Raw genomic sequence first — 23,540 nt, forward strand, 5'->3', positions numbered from 1 at the left:
GGATTCCCCAGTCAGGGAAGATACCAGAATCCATAAAACTTTCAGCTGGTCCTTTCTTGCGCATTCCCCTCTCAAATCTGCGTTTTCATTTTAAGGGTTGTTGCGCTGGCCTTATCCCTAGAAAAATAGAAGTTCCAGCAATTTAAGGTGCTTCCAGTTGAGAGGTTTTTTCTGCATAGTTCATGTGAGCTGTCTGGATTTTTACAGGGAGCACGAATGATGACCAGAGACGGATTTAGGTTTGATGAGGCCCTAAGCTACTGAAAGTAACGGGGGCCCTTTATATGCCCAGCTGTCCTTGGTCAACAACAAATTGTCGCTGTTTTTTGTGTTGAATATATGCTGTATGGTAATTTATGGACCTAATAGGTATCTAAAGCCATTTGCACATAACAAAATATGTATTTTATCATAGTAATTGTTGAACTGAAATACAGTTAAGAAGAAAGAGAGAGAAATGAGCAAACCAGTGATATTTTAGGGAGCAGGCTAGCAGGCAGGGCCCATTACTTACATCATAGGAGGCTACGCAACACAGAACACTGTTGCTATATGTAGGTTTTATTTTATTTGTTTTTTATCTTATATTTTGGAAATGTACATCCAGGTTTTTTCCCCTTTAAATTTTTTGGGGCCCCGCAATAGAGTGGGGCCCTAAACTATTGCTTGTTTAGCTTATACGTAAATCCGGCATGGGTGATGACGATGATGTACCTATCATCCCATAACTACCCCCTCCCTATTCTGTTTTCTTTTTAACAAATGCTGGAAATAGTATTTTAATGAAAAGACCGTCACCATTGTTGCCAGTGGTGCAGATGTTCTGTTGCATTATTTTCTAATACTTCTAAAAGGCTGCTCATGCGATTGCTGATCCTTTGGATGGAGCTTTGCCTGCTTTGGCCCTGATATGGTACAGCTGTGCAGGAGAAGTTATTTATACAAGGGAAAAACAAGGGTCCAAAGTGCCAAAAGCAATCATCGTGGTCCTAATCCCACCCCTCATTGTACAGCCTCCCACCCCTCAGGAATTCAGGAAATTTCTCTTGTGCAACCAGTTAGACAAGGGAAAAAGTTGCAGAGAGACATTTTGGAGCCTGGCTAGTCAGGTAAGCAACCAACGTTGCCTCTTTTAAACTAGCTACATCTGGGATGCCCACAGAACTTTAGGGGTGGAAGGGGGAATCCTAGAACTGCCTTATCTGGTCTAGTTACTGTGGCTTAACAGTTGGTTTTTTCTTTATTGGTTCACATTTTGTTTGGTTTGGGGAGAAATGTATTGCTTTAATATGTTGCTTTTTTAAAGGCTCCCTTTTTATGCTCTTAGCTTTAAATGCTGGACTCTCACCCTCCCATTCTCTCTCTCTCTCTCTCTCTCTCTCTCTCTCTCACACACACACACACACACACACACCCTTCTAGTACTAGCAGCAGGTAAAAGTTAGAATAAATAACCACATCCAGTGCTTTTTTTTCTTTAAAAAATGTTTAGGGGTACTCTCATTTTCCTACTCAAATTGAAATACTACCCCTCAATGAGGCCAAATTTAGATTCACAAAATGTTTACAGGTATGCGTACCCCTGCATCCTCCCGAAAAAAGCGCCGACCACATCCTTCCATTAAAAAATAAGTGAGCCTAATGAGGAAAAGTTGGATTTTAGCCTCTATTCTGCAGGACTCTTTGCTTAGGCAAAGTTTTTTTCTCCCCACACCCATCTCACTCTCTCACCCACACCCACACACCCCTGCCCTAGTACACAGTAATTTTTAGAGGTAACCTCAGCTGGGACTTTGGGCAAAATGATGCAACCACTCTGTGTGCCTCAAGGCTGTTGTCAGTATTTTGCAGAAAGGATTCACACAACAAAATGACTTTAATAATAATAAAGAAAAACCTGGGCTACTTGAGGTTTGGAAAGTAATGGGGAAATGTGTTGCAAAATGCGGGCTGAATGAATGATTACAGGAAAGAAATGGAAATACCCTGCAAATAACTTTGGGGTGAATGTAAGATAAATGGTCCTTGTCAGAGAACGTCCGCATAGTAAACAAATCAGAACAGATGCTCACAAAAGATTGGCCATAGTTTAACCACTGTGTAAACTTTGTGTAGAGATCAGCAGGAGAGCTGGATTGGTTGTTAAGTAAGAAAGAAGGCAGGCAGGTGGGGGCTGGCAGTGTCCCACTCCCCCTGAAAAACCAGGGCAGGGGTGCCAACTTGAATAAAATATTGGCGAGCAGGTAAGCCCTGAGCCATATAATCAGTCACAAGAAGAAGCTCACACACATCATTTGAATGGCAATTCACATTAACTTTTGGGCAGCTGGCCCCCTCAACTATTCTATTGGGGGACCCCTAGGAGTTGGCTGCTATGAACCAGGGTGAGCCTCGCTTCCTTTCCTTTTACTAACAGCATACCATGAGTAAAAAAACAAGGGGGTGAGTATAACAATCCCAAAAAACAGTTCAATGAGAACTGAATATGCTTGGCAGCCTCAGAATGTCGGGAAACTTTTGCAAGTTTGGGACAGAATGCTGGTTGGGGGGCAGCACAGAGAATACACTGGCATATCCTGCAAAGGGGGTGTTGCTGGCTAGCATCCTGTACAAGACGACTCTGCCCTGAAGGTCCCATTAGCATTTCCTCCTTTTTCTTAACAGGGTTTTTAAATTGAACCCATTATATTTCTATACTAACATAAAAAAATGAAAAGGGGTGGAGAAAATAAAAATTGTCCACTTTACTGATGTGATATTATTGTCTTTTTCTGGTGTAGACGGGAGAAATTGGGGCGCAGAAGCTGGAGCTAGCTTATAGGTGAGTCCCACTTCAAATAATCTGAAAAGCTCCTATATATAGAAAATGGTCAGCTGTCAGACTGTGGCCCCTTTGTGCAAGTACAGAGATGGTCATCTGCAGTCACCAGCAACACAGGGACCCAAACATTATCACATTCCAGATTTCCTGAGTTTTTAGGTAGTCATAGGAAGATAACCTAATTTAGCATCCTTCTCCTCCCACTAGGAAGAGCTGCCATCAGACAAAGGGTAGCAATTCCCACCACTCATTCCTACCCCTAGGTGACACCATTAGTTTATTGGGCTTTGTCTGGTATGCCTTTGCCAGTACTGTATCTCTATGGGGACGTGGGTGGTGCTGTGGGTTAAACCACAGAGCCTAGGACTTGCCGATCAAAAGGTCGGCAGTTCAAATCCCCACGACGGGGTGAGCTCCCATTGCTCGGCCCCTGCTCCTGCCAACCTAGCAGTTCGAAAGCACGTCAAAGTGCAAGTAGATAAATAGGTACCGCTCCGGCGGGAAGGTAAACGGTGTTTCCGTGTGCTGCTCTGGTTCACCAGAAGCGACTGAGTCATGCTGGCCACATGACCCGGAAGCTGTACGCCAGCTCCCTCGGCCAATAAAACGAGATGAACGCCACAACCCCAGAATCTGTCACGACTGGACCTAATGGTCAGGGGTCCCTTTACCTTTTTATGGTTTCTTCCTAGTCTTCATGGCCTCCCAGCCAAATCTTTCACACCTTCTGCCCGCTGCCCGTTTGCGTCAACTGGCCTGTGACTGGCTGCGGGAAGACGCTCCTGCCTTCGACTACGGTGGCTATGCTGTCGGTGACAATCAGGAATGTGCCGTGCTCCTCTGCAAGTCTCCAGGAGTCTTAGCTGGCTTCCCTTTCTTTGAGGCCATCTTTGCTGAAGTTGGCTGCTCTGTGGAGTGGCTCCAGTCGGAGGGAGCATGGGCAGAACCAATCAGCCGGGTGGCGGAAGTGCGTGGGCCAGCCAAAGATATCTTACTGGGCGAACGGGTGGCTTTGAACTGTATCGGGCGATGCAGTGGTATTGCTACGTCAGCAGCAAAAGCGTGTCAAGCAGCGCGGGAATCTGGCTGGCATGGAGAGGTGGCTGGGACAAGGAAGACCACACCAGGCTTCCGCCTGCCTGAGAAGTATGCTCTCCTGGTGGGAGGGGCTTCTTGCCACCGCTACGATCTGGGGAGCCTCATCATGCTGAAAGACAACCATGTGTGGGCATCCGGCGGCATCACACAGGTGGGTGTTGCTTTGCCAGTCTCCTTCCCTCCATCACCCTGTGACACATATGGCGGTAGAACAAGGCCACATCTGAACCTTGCATCATAAGAAACATGGATTGCCCCAAAGACTCATGGGAACTGTGGTTTGCTAAAGGCACCAAGAGTTGTTGTTAGCAAACGATTCCCCTCACTGGTTTTCAAGATCGCAACAGAGCACCAGCTAAACATCACAAAATATACCAATATATCACGATGTCTGAAATAAGCAGTTCCTGCCCCTCTGTGGTGAGTTCTGGCACCTCTTTGGAGGCAGCAGGCAATCTGGGCAGAGTGGCGGCATTGATGCACAATTTTGTCGATGCACAATTTTGGCGCTCCCTTAAAAAAAGCTCAACCACTTGTCCGTCTCAAAAAGGTGGGAGTTCCTGCACCTATTTTTCTAGGGGGGAAAAGCACTGGAAACAAGGATGGAGTTAAGTAGAGGCACTGGCTGGCTTCACGGTTTTTCCCCACATTATGATTTATGCATAGCACACACACATCTTAATTTGTGATCTATTTATTGCCAAGTCAAAAATTATGAAACTGAGAGCATGATATGGACTTCAAATCGGTTTTGGACGATATATCGCCAAGCTCTACCCCTCACAGGGTAACAATTCCCAGGGTGGTTTAACTATCAATCCCTCTTCTTGGGGAACTCTGGGAATTGTAGTTGTGCGAGGGCAGTAGAGGTCTTCTAACAATTCTTCTTAGGATGCTTAAAGTGACAAATGCTGCTTTAAATATACAGTACAGAAGAGGCTAGTCTCGCTGTTACGTTAGAAGTGAATAAGTGGGATTCTTCAAATTGTTTTTATTACATTTTGAGCTCTACAATAACCAGGAATAGGTGTTTTTTTTAAAACCAAACCAAACCAAAAACCCTAAACCTTACCTTTTCTGCACTGTGCATTAGCTTGCTTCATACCTGTTTTTTAAATGTTACCATCCCACAGGCTATACGGAGTGCCCGGCGCGTCGGAGGCTTTGCCCTGAAGGTAGAAGTTGAGTGCCGTTCATTGACAGAGGCTCTTGAGGCAGGAGAATGTGGTGCAGATATTATCATGTTGGATAACTTTGCTCCGCAGGTATACTTGGGTGGGCCAAGATGGGGACAGGTGCTGAAGCTGAAATTGCTGTCTCTGTCTTTTTATTGCTTTGTAAACGGCTTGACTTTTGAATTTTTGGAACTATGAAGTGAAAGCACCACAATCTTTAAAGGTGCTGTCAAACAGTGTTGTGTTAATGGCATCCAGTCCCTTCAGGAATTGATCCATTTTGATTTTTACTGCTGTGGTCCCCCATTCCTCATCTGACTCCAGCATGGATTTGTGCCTCCAACTCACTCAGCCTTGGGCAGGCTTTAATGTTTGTTAAAAAAAACCACAACTTTACCACCCCAAGCACTGTGTTTTTGTACTGTGTAGCTAGCCTACAGTACAAAAGTAAAATTGAAATTAGTTGCCCTGCTGACTTTTCCCAATGGCTCCACCCACCAACTCGTGGCCCTTGAAAGTTGCCTAAGAAGGCAATGTGGCCCTCTGGGTGAGAACTATGCACCAGTTTCAACAGCAACTATCCCTCAAAGGCAATCTGAGAATTAGGCCTCAGTTGTGACACCGATGGCTTACCACACCTACCTTTCCTCCGCTCTTTCCAGACATGGTACATGCTTTAAACCTCCAAGCACCCTTTCTTTCTGAATTCCCCACAAAAACTCACCCTTTAATAATAATAATAATAATAATAATAATAATAATAATAATAATAATAATAATAATAATTTATTATTTATACCCCGCCCATCTGGCTGGGTCCCCCGAGCCACTCTGGGCGGCTTCCAACAAAACACTAAAATACAATAACATATTAAACATTAAAAGCTTCCCTAAACAGGGCTGCCTTTAGATGTCTTCTAAAAGTTTGGTAGTTATTTTTCTCTTTGACATCTGGTGGGAGGGAGTTCCACAGGGAGGGCGCCACTACTGAGAAGGCCCTCTGCCTGGTTCCCTGTAACTTGGCTTCTCGCAGCAAGGGAACCGCCAGAAGGCCCTCAGCGCTAGACCTCAGTGTCTGGGCAGAATGATTTAAAGCTGAATCGGAGCAAACCCAAATTGATGTTTGCTCCAATTGAGCACTAAAGAGCAGGTTTCTGTGGGGAAAGCTGAGGGGCAAAAAAACAAAAAACAAATCCATCCCACCGTGCTCGGACATGGAGCTTGAAACATGCACCTGTGCCTGGAAAGAGCGAGGCAACAAAGTGTGAATAAGCCCTGAGATTTTTGAGTGGACTCTGCCTCTGTTCCCGTTAACCTCCACTCCCCAATTCTCCTCCTATACAGGACCTGCACCCCACTGCCAGTACGGTGAAGGCCTCTTTCCCTCGGGCGACAGTGGAAGCCAGCGGGGGGATCACTGAGGATAACGTGGCCCAGTTTGTGGGGCCCAACATTGACGTGGTCTCCCTCGGTTGCCTCACCCAGTCAGCAAGAGCTGTGGATTTCTCTCTCAAGATCTGCCGGGATCCGGCCTCCAAGCCGCCACTGCGGAATTTTGTCTTCTGAGTCCTTAGGATGGGAGACCCAGACAAGCAGCCTCGCCAGGTGGCGGGAGGTTTGGTGTTGGTGGGGATGTGGTAGAGGGTGGGTAGCACCAATTGTGTACAGCGGTACCTCAGGTTAAGAACTTAATTCGTTCTGGAGGTCCGTTCTTAACCTGAAGCACCACTTTAGCTAATGGGGCCTCCTGCTGCCGCTGTGCCGCCAGAGCACGATTTCTGTTCTCATCCTGAAGCAAAGTTCTTAACCCGAGGTAATATTTCTGGGTTAGCAGAGTCTGTAACCTGAAGCGTATGTAACCCGAGGTACCACTGTACAAGGTTTGCCAGCTACAAACCTGTGCCACATCTGCGCTTTTGGAAGGTCCAAAATTACAGGCACAGGGTGTTTTGTTCCAACGTGTCAAGCACAGCGGCTGCATCTGCTCTTGCAGAAGGATCCCAGGAGGTGATCTCTAGGAGTTCTGCTGACACTCCCTAAAAAAAATATGGGTGAGATCTTTTCCTGTTGTGTTTGCTCAGCTCTTGCTGCAGGCCGTTTTGGTAAGCTAGCAAGTAAACACTCATCTTTTTTTAAAGCCAGGGTGTGGAAGCCTGAGGCCTTCCAGGTGACGTTAGAACTCCAACTCCCATCACCCCTGATCATTTGCCATACTGGCTGGGGTTGATGGGATTTGGAGTCCAAGAACAGCTGCAGGGCCACAGGTTCCCCAACACCTTCAATATTTCTGTTCCTTGAATGTCTTCAGGATGCTTCCGCCCCGCAAGCAGCACCACATCTATTGCAAGAGACCACCCCCCCTCCAAACTCTCTGCCTCTTGAGTCGAAGTGAACGTATCTGAATGACTTTTAGTTGGTTTAATCAATTGATTTAAATTTGTCTATGGGTGAAAGCAATTGCCCTGAAGCAAGAAGCAGACCTTTATTGGCTTAAAATCCTTTGTGTGTGGATTCGTGTAGTGTAGCTACGGGTGGACTTCTCCTTCCCCCACCCTCTTAGCTAAGGAGGAAAGTTCAATTTTAAGGCAATGCTTTAATGTATAAAAATGCAGTTTTTATACATTAAGAGATGAGGAAATGGCAGTTGTATCTGTTGGATGCCTTCTCTTCCCTTGAGGCCTTGATTCAACTTGACACCTGCACAGCCCCTCCCCAACCCAAAAGCCTCGTTTGAATAGCTGCTGCCTCTTCCCACATTCCATCTTTTAAGGTTCTTCCCAGAGGCAGGCAGCATGGCTGCACCCAGCCTCCCTTGCTTAGCTTACTCCATGAGCCCCAAAGAGTTCTAAGAAACTCAAAAGCTTCCTCTTTGCTTTGTGACATGTTGCTTGACCTAATCATGGTAACCCTCTGCCCCCCCCCCCCGGTATGGATTCTAGAAAGTATTAAAAAAAATATTGGGCAGTATTCAGCTGAGTGTTGCTCATAATAGACAGCCTCTGAAATTTACAAGCCAGAGGCAGCAATCTTCATCGCATTTACCCAGGAATTGGCCCCACTAAATTCAGTAGGACTTACTTCTGAGTAGACCGGGTTAGGAGTTCACTGTTCGCTATGTTCATTAAGTCCAGTGGATCTGCTATGAGTAAAATGTCATTGAATACCACCCATTATATTTATATCTGCTGCTCAATTAATTAAGTGGATTTTATTGATTTTAGGCCTAATCTCTTATTTTTCATCAAACTTATTATATAATGTCCACCACTCCTGTTTTTATATTGTGATGGCTTATGGTTAATGCAATAAATATGGAAGACATACTTAATAATTTACTTTTTTTAGTGTGTTAATCTAATGGACTGACTAAACCCAGCATCCCTAACATGAGCAGAAATATAAATTGGTTTTAAAAAAAGAAGATGTACCCACTGCATGAATCCATTCCAGGAGTATTTGAAGTTCAAACTGAGAGAAGTCAAAGAGACTGTAACCACAGGGGCGTTAGAAACAGAGGTGTCCTCATCTTTATTAAGACATTTTACGGAGGAAGGTCCCGGTTAGGTTAAGACAAATTGAAGTGGGCACGGCTTTGGCTTTGGGGGGTATAGTTTTCCTCCCCAGATAATAATGCTAATAAATAACAGGTTTGACGTGTGTATTGCTGGGTTACAAAAGTGTGTGGATCATCTGGGACCAGTGTAAGGTAAACTCCCCGGCCTGGGGGTGTTTGGGTGGATTCCCCCCACAAAGCAAGGGTGGGAAAACCAGGGCTTATTCCCCTTCCTTGTCCTCTCCGTGTGTGATGACGTAGCAAATGTTCTTGTAGTCAACGTTGCCAGCTACATCTGGAGGGAAGGCGTGCCACATGTTCTTGATCTGAAAGAGGCAGAGAGGCCAAAATGAGAAGTTGCCCGATTCCTGATTCGGTTTCCCTTCCCAGGAAGCTAAAAAAAGGTATACTCCCAAGTCAGTAAATGCACTGGTGTTATTTTCAATACAGATGTCTGAAACGTTGGTGGGGGAGGGTGGTCATTCAGAAGCAGAGAAGCTGCTTGATGTCAAGAACAGATTTGCGATTTTACAAAGTTTTCTGCAGAACTGCAATGGCTGCTTCCATTTCCCCTCTGCCAACCTCACCACCTCACTCTCAACTTAGTTCTGTCCTGCAATGGAATTGTAGCATTTAAAGCATTGAATCACGGCACAGGCACACTGTTCTGTCCTAGGAGAGCCAGCATTTAACATTCCATTGGCTGAGTATTTCCCTTCCTATCCAGGTGAACATGAAGGCTAAATCCAGACCCTAAATCCAGAAAGGACAGATCAACAGGAGTCAAGGGCAAGTCTATATAAAAGCTGCACTTTCTGGCTAGGCAGTGTGTGGATGTGGGCTGTGAGATTATTTTGCAGAGTCAGGAAAACTCACTGCAAATTCTCAGTGCCTTGATGTATTAAGCATTAGCTTGGCAGATGAGTGGAGTGGCAGAAGTGTGCCCTTTCGTGTTTTGGGGGAAAGAGTAGCTCACAGGTGAAGAAAAATGGGTATGAAGAGGACAAAGGGGGAGCATAAAGGTGAGAAAAAGGACTGGATGTTCTGCATGATGCAGGAAAGTTCTCTTACCTCTTCTGGGGTGAACCGGTCGCACTGAGTGGTCAGGAGTTCTTCCAAGCTGCAATGAAGCAAAGAGAGTAAGATGTTTGAGAGGGATCCCCAGGTAAGTGTGAGTCCTTTTTTAGATGGTCTTCAAGAGCTCCAGCCTCTTATTATGGAGAAGATCTGCTCCCCAGTCCCCTCCCAGCCCTCCCTGGTGGAAATATTTTTGCTTGGAAGAATGCTTTGTTCCACACACACACACACACACACACATACATAGGCAAAAGGCAACTGTTTCATAGGCAACAGAACCCTACATTTGAATTCCATCATTGGAAGAACTTTAACCCTACAACAGCCTGCATTTACTCTTCCCAGGGCACTGTCATTTTATGAAAAAGGCCATGAAGCACTAAGAAAAATCTCAAAGTCAGCAGCAACGGTAGTTTGGTGAGGGTTCTGAATCCTCACAGCCCTTACAGCTGCCAGAATGATTTCTGAAAGGAAGTCATGACAATTAAACTAGTGTAAAATGAATTATATAAGTTTGTAGGATACACAGAGCCAATGTATCATCATCATCTGAGACGCAGCAGGATGGTTCAGACATAACAGCCTATACATGATTCAGCTGTCAGGTCCAAGTCCCAAGAGTGCATACTTCTTCCTCTCCAACCACAACTTGCTTTCAAATCTGAACAGACAAACTATGGTTTGCATTTGCCTTCTAAACCACAATTGGAAATCTACGGTACTTCAGAATGTGGTTTCTAATTAGTTTGGAGGGCAAACACAAAACTTTTTTATTATTATTATAATTTTTATTGTTAAAATAATTCAACATTAATACACATACAAACATACAAACATACATTTCATACAACATACCTACATACATACAACATACCTACACTCAATCCCACAGATAATTCCCATCACCATCCACCACCCCTCACCCTTTGTGTTAGACTTCCAATCTACTCAATTGCAATTTCTTTCTACTTCCATTACTTTCTTTCACACACTTTTAACCTAATTTCATATTTCTTTTTCTATTACACATTGTTATCCATCTTATTTAGTATTCCAATATTTGAAACGAGACTTGTTTATTCTAATAGGAGTTCTGATTTTTCGATGTAGTTTTGCAAGTATCTTTTAAGCACCTTCCAGTCCCTGTCTGCCTTCTCTTTTGAGATCCTTCCAATTTCTCCCATTGTTTTGGATATATTGTAGTACTCCAATAATTTGGCAAGCCACTCTATCTTTGTTGGTACAGTACCACTTTTCCAATTTTTCGCAATCAATAGCCTTGCGGCTACTGTTGCGTACAAATATAAAGTCTTGTCTTCTTCCTTTAGGCTTCCTGGTACTATTCCCAATAAAAAACCTTCTGGTGTTTTCCTAAATGAATATCTGAACATTTTTTTCATTTCGTTATATACTGTTTCCCAAAATTGTTTGATGTTTAAACAATTCCACCATATATGTATCATAGTACCTTTTCCATTGTTGCATCGCCAGCAGACATTGCTACAATTTTTATTCATTTTTGCTATTCTTTCAGGTGTTAAATACCATCTGTGTTGCATTTTGAGATAATTTTCTTTCAATATATAACACATAGTGAATTTCATATCTTCCTTCCACAATTTTTCCCATTGTTCAAACATAATATTTTTCCCAATATCTTGAGCCCATTTGATCATTGATGCTTTAACCAATTCATCCTTAGTTTCCCACTCTAAAATCAGATTATACAATTTAGATATATTTTTTGATTTTTCTTGTATTAAGTATTTATCGAATTTTGATATTTCTTTTTCAAATCCTAACTTTTTGTCTTTCGCTAATCTGTACTTAATTTGAATATATTGAAACCAATCACTAATATGAGGGCAAACACAAAACTTAAGCAAACTGCTGTTTTGTTTGATCAGGTGAGTTGGGAAGGAAATGTGAGTGTGTTGAGGAGCACATGAACCCAGTGACAGCCAAGCAATGGTTTGGTGTCGCATGTTAACCAGTGCAGCACATTTAAGGAAAGTGGTTTGCGGGGCAGATACTCACAACTGCTTCTTGACAGTGCCCTTGCCCTCAGGGTCCAGGATTTTGAAGGCGCCAATGATTACGTCCTCGGGATCAGCACCTGGTGGGAGAAGAGGAGTGACAGTGAGATCTTGACATCAAGTAGAGAAGAAGGAGAGATAGAACAGGGAAATAACTTACCCTTCAGCTTCTCACCAAACATGGTGAGGAAGACAGTGAAGTTGATGGGGCCGCTGGCCTCCTTGATCATGGCATCCAGCTCCTCATTCTTCACGTTCAGGCGCCCTGCAGAGATGGGGAGGGCAGGATTATCAGCTGGGGGTGGCTTTTGAGAGTTCCATCAACGGCCAAGCTTTGCTTTCCTTCCTGCCCACCCTGCCACGCTCTTTCAAGACTCCCTTTTTTCTTACCCATAGCAGCGAATGTATCTCTCAGGTCTTCCTTGTCAATGATGCCATCTCTGTTCTGGTCAATGACAGTGAAGGCCTAGAAAGTGAGAGAGAAGCAAACATTGTGGGATTGCAGGCAATTCACCTCCAGCATTCCACCCTACCTCCCGACAAAAATGAATGTAAGATTTGTAGGGTAACTCTCCTTTGTAACAACTGTTGGATCTCGAATCTGTCCGCTCTCAGAAGGATTTCTAGAATGCGCGAACACACAGATCTGCACTGAAATTTCCAGTTCCAAAACTATATATAATACATACATGTAACTCAGCTTTAATTTAAATGGTGATATTTTGCTGGTCTTCTAAAGATCTGTTTGCACATGCATGTTCAGTGCTTGATTCCTGCTACCTCAACTGACAGTTGAGCAGTTCTGAATAAAACACTACAGTTCAACCACCAGAGAAGAAAATGTGATACCACCTCAGAACCTGAAACACAAAACTTTTCAGGGAGTCGATTCGTAACACTCAGCTGCCAGTGACTATGTCACAAGACATGAACTTGTTTGTGTGACTGGGTTATAAGTTCATCAGTGGATGTGAGTGTAGTAGTTTTTACTGGAAACACAGATTGCTTTGTTGCTACACAATACCTATCCATTAGCAAGAGGGAGATGGCACACACTCATGCCTGTGTTGACAGTACACATTTCAAGACCTTGGTTTCATCATGTCCATGACAAGGTGAACATACACCAGCCTTGAATGAACTTCCTTTGAAGGTTAATTTTGACTTCTGGGAAGAATATTAAAAGGAGTGTTCTGACTTATGATTTTTGCTTGAATCCAAAGTTGTGGCTATGGGATAAACAAGGCCCTCTTGGAGTGTCAATGCTGTGAACCTCTCCATCGTAGGCTCAGGTTGTACATATGTGTAAATAAGCCATAAATCCTAAAGACACCACCATCTCCGCTGTGCCGCATTTCCAAAAGGAAACCTGAACCCTGGGTGAGCTGTCTGGAACCCCTGGAATCTCACACTGCTCTGAGATTGGGGTGGCGTCTAATAAAACATTGGCTGTGGCTGATGTGAATTGTACACCATAGCCTATGGAGAGCACAAGGCTGCTGGCCAACAGAACGGAATAAGTTTGTGGCTTCTAACTATCGAAAAAGCTGCTGCAACGCAAGGGAGAATCAAACCCAGTCTTTATTGTTACAATCAATGGCCAGCATTGTTCAAAGAAGAATGAAACATTAACCTGGGGTCATCAAGCATTGGGCAAAAAACCGTAGTTATAGCCGCCCACTATATAATTTACTCAAGGAGGTTGCCAGACGTCTTATCTCTGGAATTTTAATGAGCTGACAGGACAGTTAAAGTTAAAGGAGTTCCAGAAAACGTGACCCAGGTTGGACCCCAAATCCCTTCACCCTCTTCCAGTCTTCTTCTATTGATGCTTATATCTAGCAATGCATTGTGGGATTGGAGAAAGACCAGCTTCCAGCACAGCACGATCCCTGTTGGGCCTCTCCTCCCCCTCCTCACTTCTCTGCAGCTGTGCCCTAGAGACACCTGTCACTTGATACCCCTCCGAGTCTCTACCAGGAATGGGAACAATCTTCTTCTGTCTCATATTAAACCCAGGGCCCCTCCCTAAGGGGACAGATGGAACATTCCAGAGGAGCTGTTGATGAGATCTCCGGAGGATAGCGGGGAGGGGAGGGGAGCTCACTCCTTCCTTTGCTCAGTCACTATTATTCCTTTGGGGCTGTGTGGCGTGTCTCTTTCCTGTAAAAAAACATGGAACAACCCCCACGCCACCCAAGCTACAGTGAATGCAGAATGGAGAGGCAGAGGAGCTCCCAACGCTCTCTTAATTTTAAAGGCAATAATTACAATTGTGTGGTGGTAATTGCCTCATCTCAGCACCTCAGCTTTGTCACTTGAGTGCTGGGGGTGAACAATCTTTTTGTATAAAAGCTGAACATGCAGTCCTCCAAAATGGTACTCACTGAGGGGAGAAACCCTTAGCTACTCTTGGGCAGGTGTGGAGAGACAACGTAGCTGTCACTGCCAAGGAACAATGGAACCCAAAAAATACACCATAGCATAAGGCTGGATATATAATTTTCCCTTATAGCAAGTCAGGCCATTGAGCCACCTTAGCCAGGAGTTGCTGTTCCAACTGGAGGCGTTTCCAGACAACCTGTTTATTGAGCATTCACCCCTAATTTGTTTACAGGGAGATTAGACAAAGCTGGCTATTCAAGAAGCATTCGTTCTGAATTGTTTGCGGGGAAGTTAGAGGACGGTGAGCTGAAGCAACTGTCACCTCATACTTTCCAGTCCAGTCTCCCATCACAGTCGCAGGGTTGTTTTGAGGATAAACTGGGAGATGGAGGCGGGTTGGGGAACAGCCATTATTGCTACCCCAAGCTGCTTAGAGGGAGGTGGTCTAAAAAGGTCATCGACAATAAATTGCCCGGCGCCAAGGATCAGTTCTTTTCACCAAATGTATTGATTGAAAGTGGGTTGTCATCAAAAAAGTAAAAAAGCTGAAAATGCTCATTGACCAGGACGGAGGGAAGAGAAAGGAACAAGACTGATGGAACTGCCCAGACAGCTGGAATGATAATTATTTTCCTGTGTTCTTTTGATTTCTTTTCTCCAAATGTGAGATCTAGATGAAGGGTTTTCAGCCTTTGCATCACCGGCCCAATTTTTGCTTTCGTTGAGTCTAGAGCCCCACAGCTCCTCTTTCAGGCCGGTCACCCAGAATCCATCTCCAAAGATTTCCTTGTAAGGAGCTGCCTCCTGCTTCTCTGTCCAAGCGCAGATGTCACCTACCTTCTTGGTCCTCCCTCACCCAAAATAGACACTGCTGCGTCTCAAGGGTCTCAGAAAGGAAACACCGCCATTCTTGGGGTGGGGGTGGGGTGTTGAGGGGCAGCAGCGATGGCTGTGAAAGGGCAAGGGAGATCCTCTTCAAAATGGAGGGGAAGAATCTCATGCATGGGGGAGGGCGAGCTTCACATGGAAAGCTCTCGCCACAACCACCACACCAGCTTCCCAAGTGGAATGAACCTGGCTGGCTACTAGGAGACAGAGGGCTACTTAAATGGTGTGTAGAGGGAGAGGGATAGATCCACCTAAAAAAGGGAGGTGTTGAACACCTTCCAAGGCTGCAACCCTGTGCATGCTTACTTGCTCGCTGTGCAAAGTGGGGCTTCCTTGTGAATAAACATGCCTAGGGTTGTACTGCACAACTAACTAGGTGGTGTTTGATAGTTTCAGCTCCTCTGAGGTTCTGTATCCTATAGACACAAAGGAACTTGCTTAGGATAACTTGGCCAAATTATAGCACCCATGGATTCCTTCTCCCATTCTCTCTCCTTTAGGAAACCCTCTAGAACTTGTAGATGTCCGCCGTTCTCAACATCTGATGAATCCTGAACAGTGAAAGGGCTAAAGCGAAGCTTGAGAAGTGAAATTAGTGAGGTCTGGGACTCCATGTGTGAAACTGGGTGGACAGAAGCTGCTCCATTTTAAAAGGTTTGATTCTATCCAATCTATCTGCCCCAGATGTGTTACTTTTAAATAATCCACAGATGAAAATTCCAGACTCTGTAGATTTCTTACGGTCAGAACATCCTTCCGCATAGCTTACTTAGGTCCTCAAAATTAAATTTCTATCCTGTTCCAAGGAGGTGATCTATAGATTTGAGTCTGTTATTATGAGGATTATTAATAACGTCTGCATCCTTCTGATTTCTGGACAAGACTTACATGCCTACAATAAAGCAGCTTCTCTCCAAACACTGAGTCTGTACTCCCGCTTTACCTTGGAGTTCAGTCCTATTAAACTCTATAGGACTTACTTCTGAGTAGATATATATAGGATTGCACTGTAGCTGCGTACACACCATACATTTAAAGCACATTTAAAGCATGCCCCACCCATTGAATCCTGGGAACTGTAGTCACCTTCATTTCTAGTACTTTGAAAAAAACATCCTTTCTGTCAATGACTTTCTCAAACATCTTCAATGAATAGTTCCAGGTAAGCTTTAAGAGTACCATACATTACATTTCCCATTTTTCTCCTCCTCCATCTCTTCTTAGTTTCTTACCTCTTTGAACTCCTGGATTTGTGTTTGGTCAAACATGGAGAATACATTGGAGCTACCTCCTTCGGCTGCTGCCCTTCTCTTTGCCTTCTTGGGTGCCTGTAATGGGTTAAAATGGGAAATCAGACCACTGTGTACATTACCACCCGAAATGCTTATTAAGGATGGGCGACAGAGACCACACTTTCTGCAGGTTTCTAGAGTGTGAAATGTTGTGAGCTTGCTGAACATAGTTAAGCAGGTGGGGAGGGAAATGAAATAATTTTATACATTTCTGTCCCGGGTAGGAGGGAAATGTCTGGAAGCAGTTTCAGCTCATTTTTAAATAACTTTTTTATTACGGGGGGAGGGGGTTAAGTTATTTTTTCAGTTTCAAATCAGGATGTTACCAAACTTTCCACAGACACGGGGAGCAGGATGAAGGTTCAGGAGATTCCAAAATGCTTGGTTATGGTAGCAAAGGTTTTAAAAACCTTTTAAAAAGAAGATAATTTGACGAACAAACTCAGAACTTTAGTTCAGAAACGGCAGGAACAACAAATGCTGCGTCGAGGAGCTGTTATATATCATATTCAAGGTATTTCCTCAAAATCTTCAATGTATTAGTCTGAGGTGTGTTTGTGAGAGTGAGTGACAGAGAGAGAGAGATGTGTTCAGCACATGTAAACTAGCCTTGTGTGTCCTGCAGAAATTGCCTACATATTCTGGCTTCCAAAAATGCTTATAGGTTTTGACGACTAAATAAATGAACGCTGATGAGGTTCTGGAAGTTTCCACAGATGCGGGAGAAACCGCAAAGGCCCCAATGAAAGAGGGTTCCAGTTATTGGAATTTATCAAAGTTCACAAACTAGGCCTCCTCCTTGGAGGTTGGCTTGGAGCATGAGGTTAAATGGAGCTCTAAGGAGTGTTGGCAAGGCGTACACAATTCCTTCTGAACCCTCCTGCAATATATTGGTCTGGCTGATCGGACATGAACAGGGTGCACTTTGGCCTCATAAGAGATAGAAGGCAGCAAAGGAGTTTGAGCAATAGCTGAGCTGGGTGGCAGGGTTGAGGTTTACCTAGGTAAGTGTATATGTCAAAGGATTCGGGAAATCTCTCTAACATACCACAGAAGATGGAGCTGATACACACACACACACACAGACAGACAGACAATTAAGTTGTATCTCTTCGACTGCCACCCTATATACAATTACTTGGGTGTAAGCCCCACTGAAATCACTGGGGCTTACTTCTGAGGAGTTATACAGAGGATTTCCCAGCAAGTACCAACAGATGAGCCATTGATGGATTGAACAGCCAAGGGCAGCAAGGGGTTATTTTTGCCTGCAATGTGTGTGAGAAGTTGCTTGGCTCGCTTGCCTGAGCAATCTGGAGTAATTGCTTCCTAAGCAGGTTTTGTAGTACACTGGCTCTTTTGCGCTAGTGGCAGCCTGTAACTTGGATCTCAAAATATGAGGGTGTGTGTGTGTATGTGTATTGGTGAAGTGACAAACCACACAAGAGACTCTGAGGGCAAAAAGAAGAAAAAAACATACTCCTTGTGCTTCTTTGTTTCAAAAACAAAATTGTTCCACAGTATCCCTTGATTCCAGCTCCTTTGCTTTGGATTTTGTGGCGCCGCCAGGAATATGACTCCTGAAGCTTTTGTCTGCTCAGCAACCGCTCAGCTGCCCTTTACACACACACTCTCTCTCTCTCTCAATTCAATATGGGGTCCAACTAATTCCCAGCTGAGTAAACTGTTCTACTGCATTATTCAAGAAAAAAGAGCATGATATGGCTATTCAGGGCCTGAAAGGATTCCCTGGTGAATTTTAAGGTGCATAGCTCAGCGAAGGAAATAGGATCTTAAGGAAGGCTAGCTAGAAAGCAAGGAAGGGTGTGAAATAATCCTATTTAACATGACATTCTGCATGCGGTTTAGGCTTCTTCTTTCCCTTCCCCTCGTCAAAAGCTGTTCTTCCCAGCTGCTATCTGGCATCCCACCTCATTCAACTACCCCCAATCTCTCCTCAATTGCTCCGAGGTATTCCCTGAACACATACATCTCTTCTGCACAGACAATAAAATGTTTAAGTGGAAAGAAGCTGAAACGGAGAGATGAGACAGAGATAGAGAGTAGTGGAGAAACTGATGAAAGGAGAAATAGGTAAGAGAAAGACCTGCATAGCACCGTTTTGGCAATGAAATGAAATTTTAGAAAATTGGTAAGGGGATTCCTCTGTCCCCCACTCTCCAACACCCAACCTCTTGGGTGTTCAATTATGTATTTCATCTACATAACCTGAATGGTCTCCTAGTCTTCCCCTCCTATTTGAAAGAAAAGAGCTGCAGATTGATCAAACAACGTTCCATTTTCTTTCCACTTTGTACATTTCCACTAGATTGAACCAGGGCACCTGCACCCCACTTACCATTTTGGTTTCTCAGCGGACAGGCAGGTGGGCAAACAGCAGCTGTGGGTGCGGTGGGGATGTCCCAAGGGCCAGAAGGATGAGCAGCCTAGACACAGGCTGCGAATTCCCCTGGGGTTATATAGACTCCCCTGGCAGGAGGCGGGGCAGCTAACTATAGCCACATCTTCAAGTTTGGCTCCAGGACTGGGGGTGGGGTGGGGGGTAACCAAAGTCCAGAAATAGACTCCAGAGGAACGCAAACGGGCCAACTCCTTTCTTGGAGAAGGGAAAAAGCATACTGGGTTTTTGGCAGTTCCTGCCCCAGAAATCTTGTTATCACAGGGGTTCCTGGTAGTACCCCACCTTCTCCCAGAGTAGGTCCTGAGTCTACCCAGTTTGGTGTCAGGGTAAACCTCTGGCTCTGGCTTAGGGCTCCACTGATCTTTTGCCAGGACTCAAAAGCTTCAACTGGGGTTATTTGTGACTTGCATCATCAATTTGCATTATAAAGTATGAGAGGGCAGGTCGCCGCCACGAGGTGTTTACAATCTAAAGTGTGACTCGGGGGAGACAACCAAGGAAATGGAGGGAAGGGGATTGTGGGGGAAGACGAAGAAGAGAACCGTGCATTTATTTCACCTGCACACAGTACGTCGGTATAGTTAAGGTGAAGTTGTTCATGCCAAAGCCTTTGAAGGAAATGTGTTTGTTTTTTAAATTCCTTGTATGAAATTCAGGGATCAGGGGCTAACTATTTTGTCAGACTTGATACACAAGGATGGCCAATGTGGTACCCTCCAGATATTGTTGGACTTCAACTCCCATAATCCTTAGTCACTGGAAATTGTAGTTAAAAGATCTGGAAGGCACCACACTGGAAGGCACCCACAGTAAGATTTGCACTATCCCATGGGCCTTGAGCTTGGCAGCTACTCTTAAAAGCTCAGCCCCACTCCCTAGCCCTGGAGGTTCTCTGTGGGACCTCTGCTGCCTGGCCTCCATCATGGGCTGAGAAAATTTCAGCTCCTCACTCCCATTTCCTTGCCTCAGAGGTCCTCAATATCCGCCTTCTTCCCTTCGGCCCTCTCCCTACCCTTCCTCCCAGCCAAGGGTATCCAATGTCCCTGAGAAAAATTCCTTTTTGGGATTGTGGGACCCAGCTGTCGCTTGCAAGGCACCCAGGCTGGAGTAGAGGCTCCTAAAGATAGCAATCTTGAGCTTCCTCCCCACTCCACTGCAGACAAAGCTACTTCACCAATTTCACCCACTTATTCCTAGTTATTTCCCCTCAAAAGAGCCCCAGTTATAGACCCAGCATGTGCTGTAAGGGCAGAGAGAGGGAGAATGTGAGAGAAGGAAAATGGAAGGGTGAAGGCTGTGAGTACCTGCAACTCTTCAAAGATCAGCTTGATTGCTAGAACAGGGACTGGGAACTAGAGATCCCAAGAGCGAAATGCAGACCTTGGGTACCACAGCTGCACATTTAGAGGCAAGGGGTGTGTGAAGAGGGTGCTGTAACCACAGAAACAACTTGGATACAGGTGTTTTTTTTAGGAGGGGGGATCCCTTCCTTAGCAGCCCTCCTGTCAACAAATTGGTGACCATGGAGACCTTCTGATTTAAAAGTGGACAGAATAATTGCCCAGATTTCCAACATCAGTAGGGACATAGGCCCATGTAATGTTACCTTCCCACCTCTCACTGCAAACTTGCAGAACACAGCATGAAGTAAGGAAAAGGAACAGCTCAGCAGCAAAGTGATGGAATACAGAGATAGAGCACTAGTATCTTCCCAATTCCTGACAAAGGTGCACATGGATGAGAAAGACAGAGGGCCTCTCCAGATGTATTTTTAAAAGTTGTAAATTCATGATTATTTGAGCTCACAATGGTAGTGGGGAGGTTCTGCATGATCCCACTTTCAATGCTATTTATGCCTGCAAAAGTTTTGGGGGCAGACATGCTGTTTTCTTTCCAATCAGTGAGTGTCCTGTAGACTCCTGCCAAAAAGGGTAACTTTTCATACCACAAATATTCCAGGGTGGATGGAAGGTTGCTTGCCCCACTTTTTTGTACTACAGCACAAGAAAGCCCTCCCAGATGGCAATGATGAGGTCTCTTTCAGGAAGCATTGCAAAACCAATACAGTGGAATAGTGTGCAGACTGTCTAGCAGATTGGGGTATGTATTTGCCTCTCTCTTTCGGGACCTTTCCAGACTGGTGGTTTGTTTTTCGCATTCCGAAAGATGTCATGTAAACTCATTGCTAACGCAATTATTGCATCAATGACGTGTTTCAGAATGCAACAGACAGGCAGTCTGGAAGAGTCCTGAAAGAGAGAGCGGTAAATGGGGGTGGCGCGAGGGGAGAGACATAAATACGTGGAAAAACACGGAGAGAAGGAACAAAGACATAAGAAAGAAAAGGAGGTGGTGGCGGGAAAGATTTGAGTGAGACATACCAGTGGGTCAGGTGGGAGGAGGGTGAGAATTGACATTTTTGCTAAGGTGTAGAAAAGCGCAAGAAGGGAAGAGCCCATCAGCTCAGCTCAGGGTAACCTGACCTACTAAGGCCTTTTGCAGCTATCCGTGCTGAGCTGACACATCCTCCTCCTGGACACATACCCAAAATGGAAGGTGATATTCTGTTAGCTTAGAGTCATACCTTCTGTACTTCCAGCCTGGAAATAAAGCGCAAGGGACCTGGCACCCTGGGGTGTAAGAAGCTGTCTTATTCCAAGCCAGACTATTGGTCCATCTAGCTCAGGGTCATCCACACTAATTAGCAGCAGCTCTCCAGGGTTTGAGGCAGGAAGTCTTTTCTCAGACTGACTCAAGAGATGCTGGGGACTGAACTTGGGACCTTCTGAATGCAAAGCACATGCTCTACCACTGAGCTACAGCCCTTCCCTTGAGCACACAAGCCACCTGAAGACTCCTGTAATTTACAACGGCAAGGCCTGACTGCAATTGGTGCAGCTTTTCCTAACAATGTGGAAATTGATACTGTGGCCTGTGGAATTCTTTCCTAGCACACAGCTGTTGAAAGGTAATGAAACTTGCCAGGGAAAAAGGATAAACTTTATAACTGGGTTAATGTAAATCTGTACATATCTAAAATCAGTCTGATTGTATTAAAAATGGTGGGGAGGAGACCAACACTGATCTGTTATTTTAAAAAATTATCTTGTTTGTCAGATAAGGTGGCCATGTGTCTTTCTTTGCAGAGCATAGTCCTCTGTAGAGCTGCCTGCTCAAAATCCAGTTTAAATATAAAAGAAGCCCAAGAAGGGAGAAGAGGGCTCTTGAAGTTGCTCATGAACAGTTAGCACCTGAAGAACAAAGCACAGGTCACCTGGTCAGTCTTCCCCACTATGGTGAGATGCATCAGACATGTATTTGAATTATAAAACTTCCTAAATTTGCATCTCTCGCTATAAAGTAGTATATGCAGATTTTAATGTAAATCTTTGCCTTCTTTTCATGGTGCATTTCCTCTTTTTAAAGTACAGTGGTACCTCAGGTTACATAGGCTTCAGGTTACATAGGCTTCAGGTTAAGAACAGTTTCAGGTTAAGTACGGACCTCCGGAATGAATTAAGTATTTAACCTGAGGTACCACTGTAATTTGTAGGTGGCTCCCAGCACAGATTAAGACCTGGGAATCCTTGCCTCTAGTAAACGGTAAAAGACCCCTGGACAGTTAAGTCCAGTCAAAGGCGACTATGGGGTTGCGGCACTTATCCTGCTTTCTGCCCGAGTGAGCCGGCGTTTGTCCACAGACAGCTTTCCAGGTCATGTGGCCAGCATGACTAAACCACTTCAGGCGCAACGGAACACCGTGACGGGAGCCAGAGCACATGGAAATGCTGTTTACCTTCCCGTCGCAGAGGTACCTATTTATCTGCTTGCACTGGCGTACTTTTGAACTGCTAGGTTGGCAGAAGCTGGGACAGAGCACCCTGCCGTGAGGATTCGAACCGCCAACCTTCTGATCGGCAAGCCCAAGAGGCTCAGTGATTTAGACCACAGCGCCACCCGGGTTGCCAACATTTTCAGACCTCAGGGCACATTTGGATTTTTGATCACTTCCTCAGATCATGCACTTTGGATTTGGGTAAAAGTCAGTGTAAAGGCTGAAAGAGAAAGTGGGAAAGGGTGTCTGTCACTTCCAGCTGCCTCCTTCAGTCCAGTGTACTTTTCCAAGGAATGCAGGCTCACCACAGGGGCAGCAATTCTTTTTTTGAAGTCAGCCCAAATCCATACCTATCCTGTCATGTCTTATGCAGTGAGGTATTTCGATGCACTTCCCCTCAAAACCAGCTTCAATCCGAATTAAGAAGAATAATGAGTGACCTCACTGCGTTTCAAGGCGGCACAGCGTGCACAACTATCACGTGAGTGCAAAGGATGCTGGGACTTTGGTCAAGTTCTTGACAAGGCCGGTCGAGGCAGCATCTCTTGAAATTCTATTCCCGTTAGGACCCCTCCTTGCCTTTCATTTGACAATCTGGGCTCCAATCATAACCCTCGTAGCCCCATCAATCACTCTCTTCCCCGCCCCCACAATTCATTTCGTTCTTGGTCTTTTGGCTCTGACTCTCGCCTGTCTAACTCAATTTTTAAATCTGACTGGCCTAGGGAAATGTCAATTAAAAATCGAAACACCATTCTTATTGGCTACTCTGGTAACACCTCACAAGCCGACAAGAAAGGTCTCTTGCCTTTCGCTGGACTGGGCAACGTCAGAAACGTTCGCGCCCACCTTTTCACATCCTGGAGTTCCATTGGTTCAGGATCACGCTACTCAAAAAAACTGACACCTTCGGCTGCCGCTTTATTTGACGACAGCCGCCGCTTTTACTTCCCCGTTA

At 44.9% G+C, this 23,540-nt stretch overlaps 2 protein-coding genes across 4 annotated transcripts; one reads left to right on the forward strand and one right to left on the reverse strand.

Annotated features, from left to right (window-relative positions):
- The first annotated feature begins 753 nt into the window (after window positions 1-753).
- QPRT (quinolinate phosphoribosyltransferase) lies at window positions 754-8,425 on the forward strand. 3 transcript variants are annotated; one of them, XM_081836662.1, is made up of 5 exons: window positions 754-1,109; window positions 2,783-2,821; window positions 3,514-4,070; window positions 5,053-5,184; window positions 6,439-8,425. In XM_081836662.1, exons 3-5 carry the CDS (start codon window positions 3,519-3,521, stop codon window positions 6,658-6,660), a joined length of 906 nt encoding a protein of 301 aa, XP_081692788.1. In that variant the 5' UTR covers window positions 754-1,109; window positions 2,783-2,821; window positions 3,514-3,518; the 3' UTR covers window positions 6,661-8,425. The 3 variants fall into 3 exon arrangements, with proteins under 3 accessions (XP_081692788.1, XP_081692790.1, XP_081692789.1); XM_081836663.1 differs by lacking the exon at window positions 754-1,109 and adding an exon at window positions 1,694-2,243; XM_081836664.1 differs by lacking the exon at window positions 2,783-2,821.
- A 169-nt stretch (window positions 8,426-8,594) lies between these two features.
- MYL11 (myosin light chain 11) lies at window positions 8,595-18,839 on the reverse strand. Its single transcript, XM_081836666.1, has 7 exons — window positions 18,685-18,839; window positions 16,266-16,361; window positions 12,151-12,226; window positions 11,921-12,025; window positions 11,762-11,840; window positions 9,719-9,767; window positions 8,595-8,973 (listed from the first exon to the last, which is right to left on the reverse strand). The coding sequence occupies exons 1-7, from the start codon at window positions 18,685-18,687 to the stop codon at window positions 8,869-8,871; spliced, it is 513 nt and encodes a 170-aa protein (XP_081692792.1). The 5' UTR covers window positions 18,688-18,839; the 3' UTR covers window positions 8,595-8,868.
- Window positions 18,840-23,540: the final 4,701 nt, after the last annotated feature.

Source organism: Podarcis erhardii (assembly GCF_964252035.2).
Source record: "Podarcis erhardii genome assembly, chromosome: 13".
Taxonomy (NCBI): domain Eukaryota; kingdom Metazoa; phylum Chordata; class Lepidosauria; order Squamata; family Lacertidae; genus Podarcis; species Podarcis erhardii.

Excerpts from the sequence above, each read along its gene's own strand:
- QPRT (XM_081836662.1), top strand. The coding sequence starts at position 3,519 with ATGGCCTCCCAGCCAAATCTTTCACACCTTCTGCCCGCTGCCCGTTTG. Across the intron at positions 4,071-5,052 it reads CATCCGGCGGCATCACACAG|GCTATACGGAGTGCCCGGCG; the intron begins GTGGGTGTTGCT and ends ACCATCCCACAG. Across the intron at positions 5,185-6,438 it reads TGGATAACTTTGCTCCGCAG|GACCTGCACCCCACTGCCAG; the intron begins GTATACTTGGGT and ends CCTCCTATACAG.
- MYL11 (XM_081836666.1), bottom strand. Across the intron at positions 12,026-12,150 it reads AGATACATTCGCTGCTATGG|GGCGCCTGAACGTGAAGAAT; the intron begins GTAAGAAAAAAG and ends CCATCTCTGCAG. Across the intron at positions 9,768-11,761 it reads GGCACTGTCAAGAAGCAGTT|CTTGGAAGAACTCCTGACCA; the intron begins GTGAGTATCTGC and ends GCTTCATTGCAG.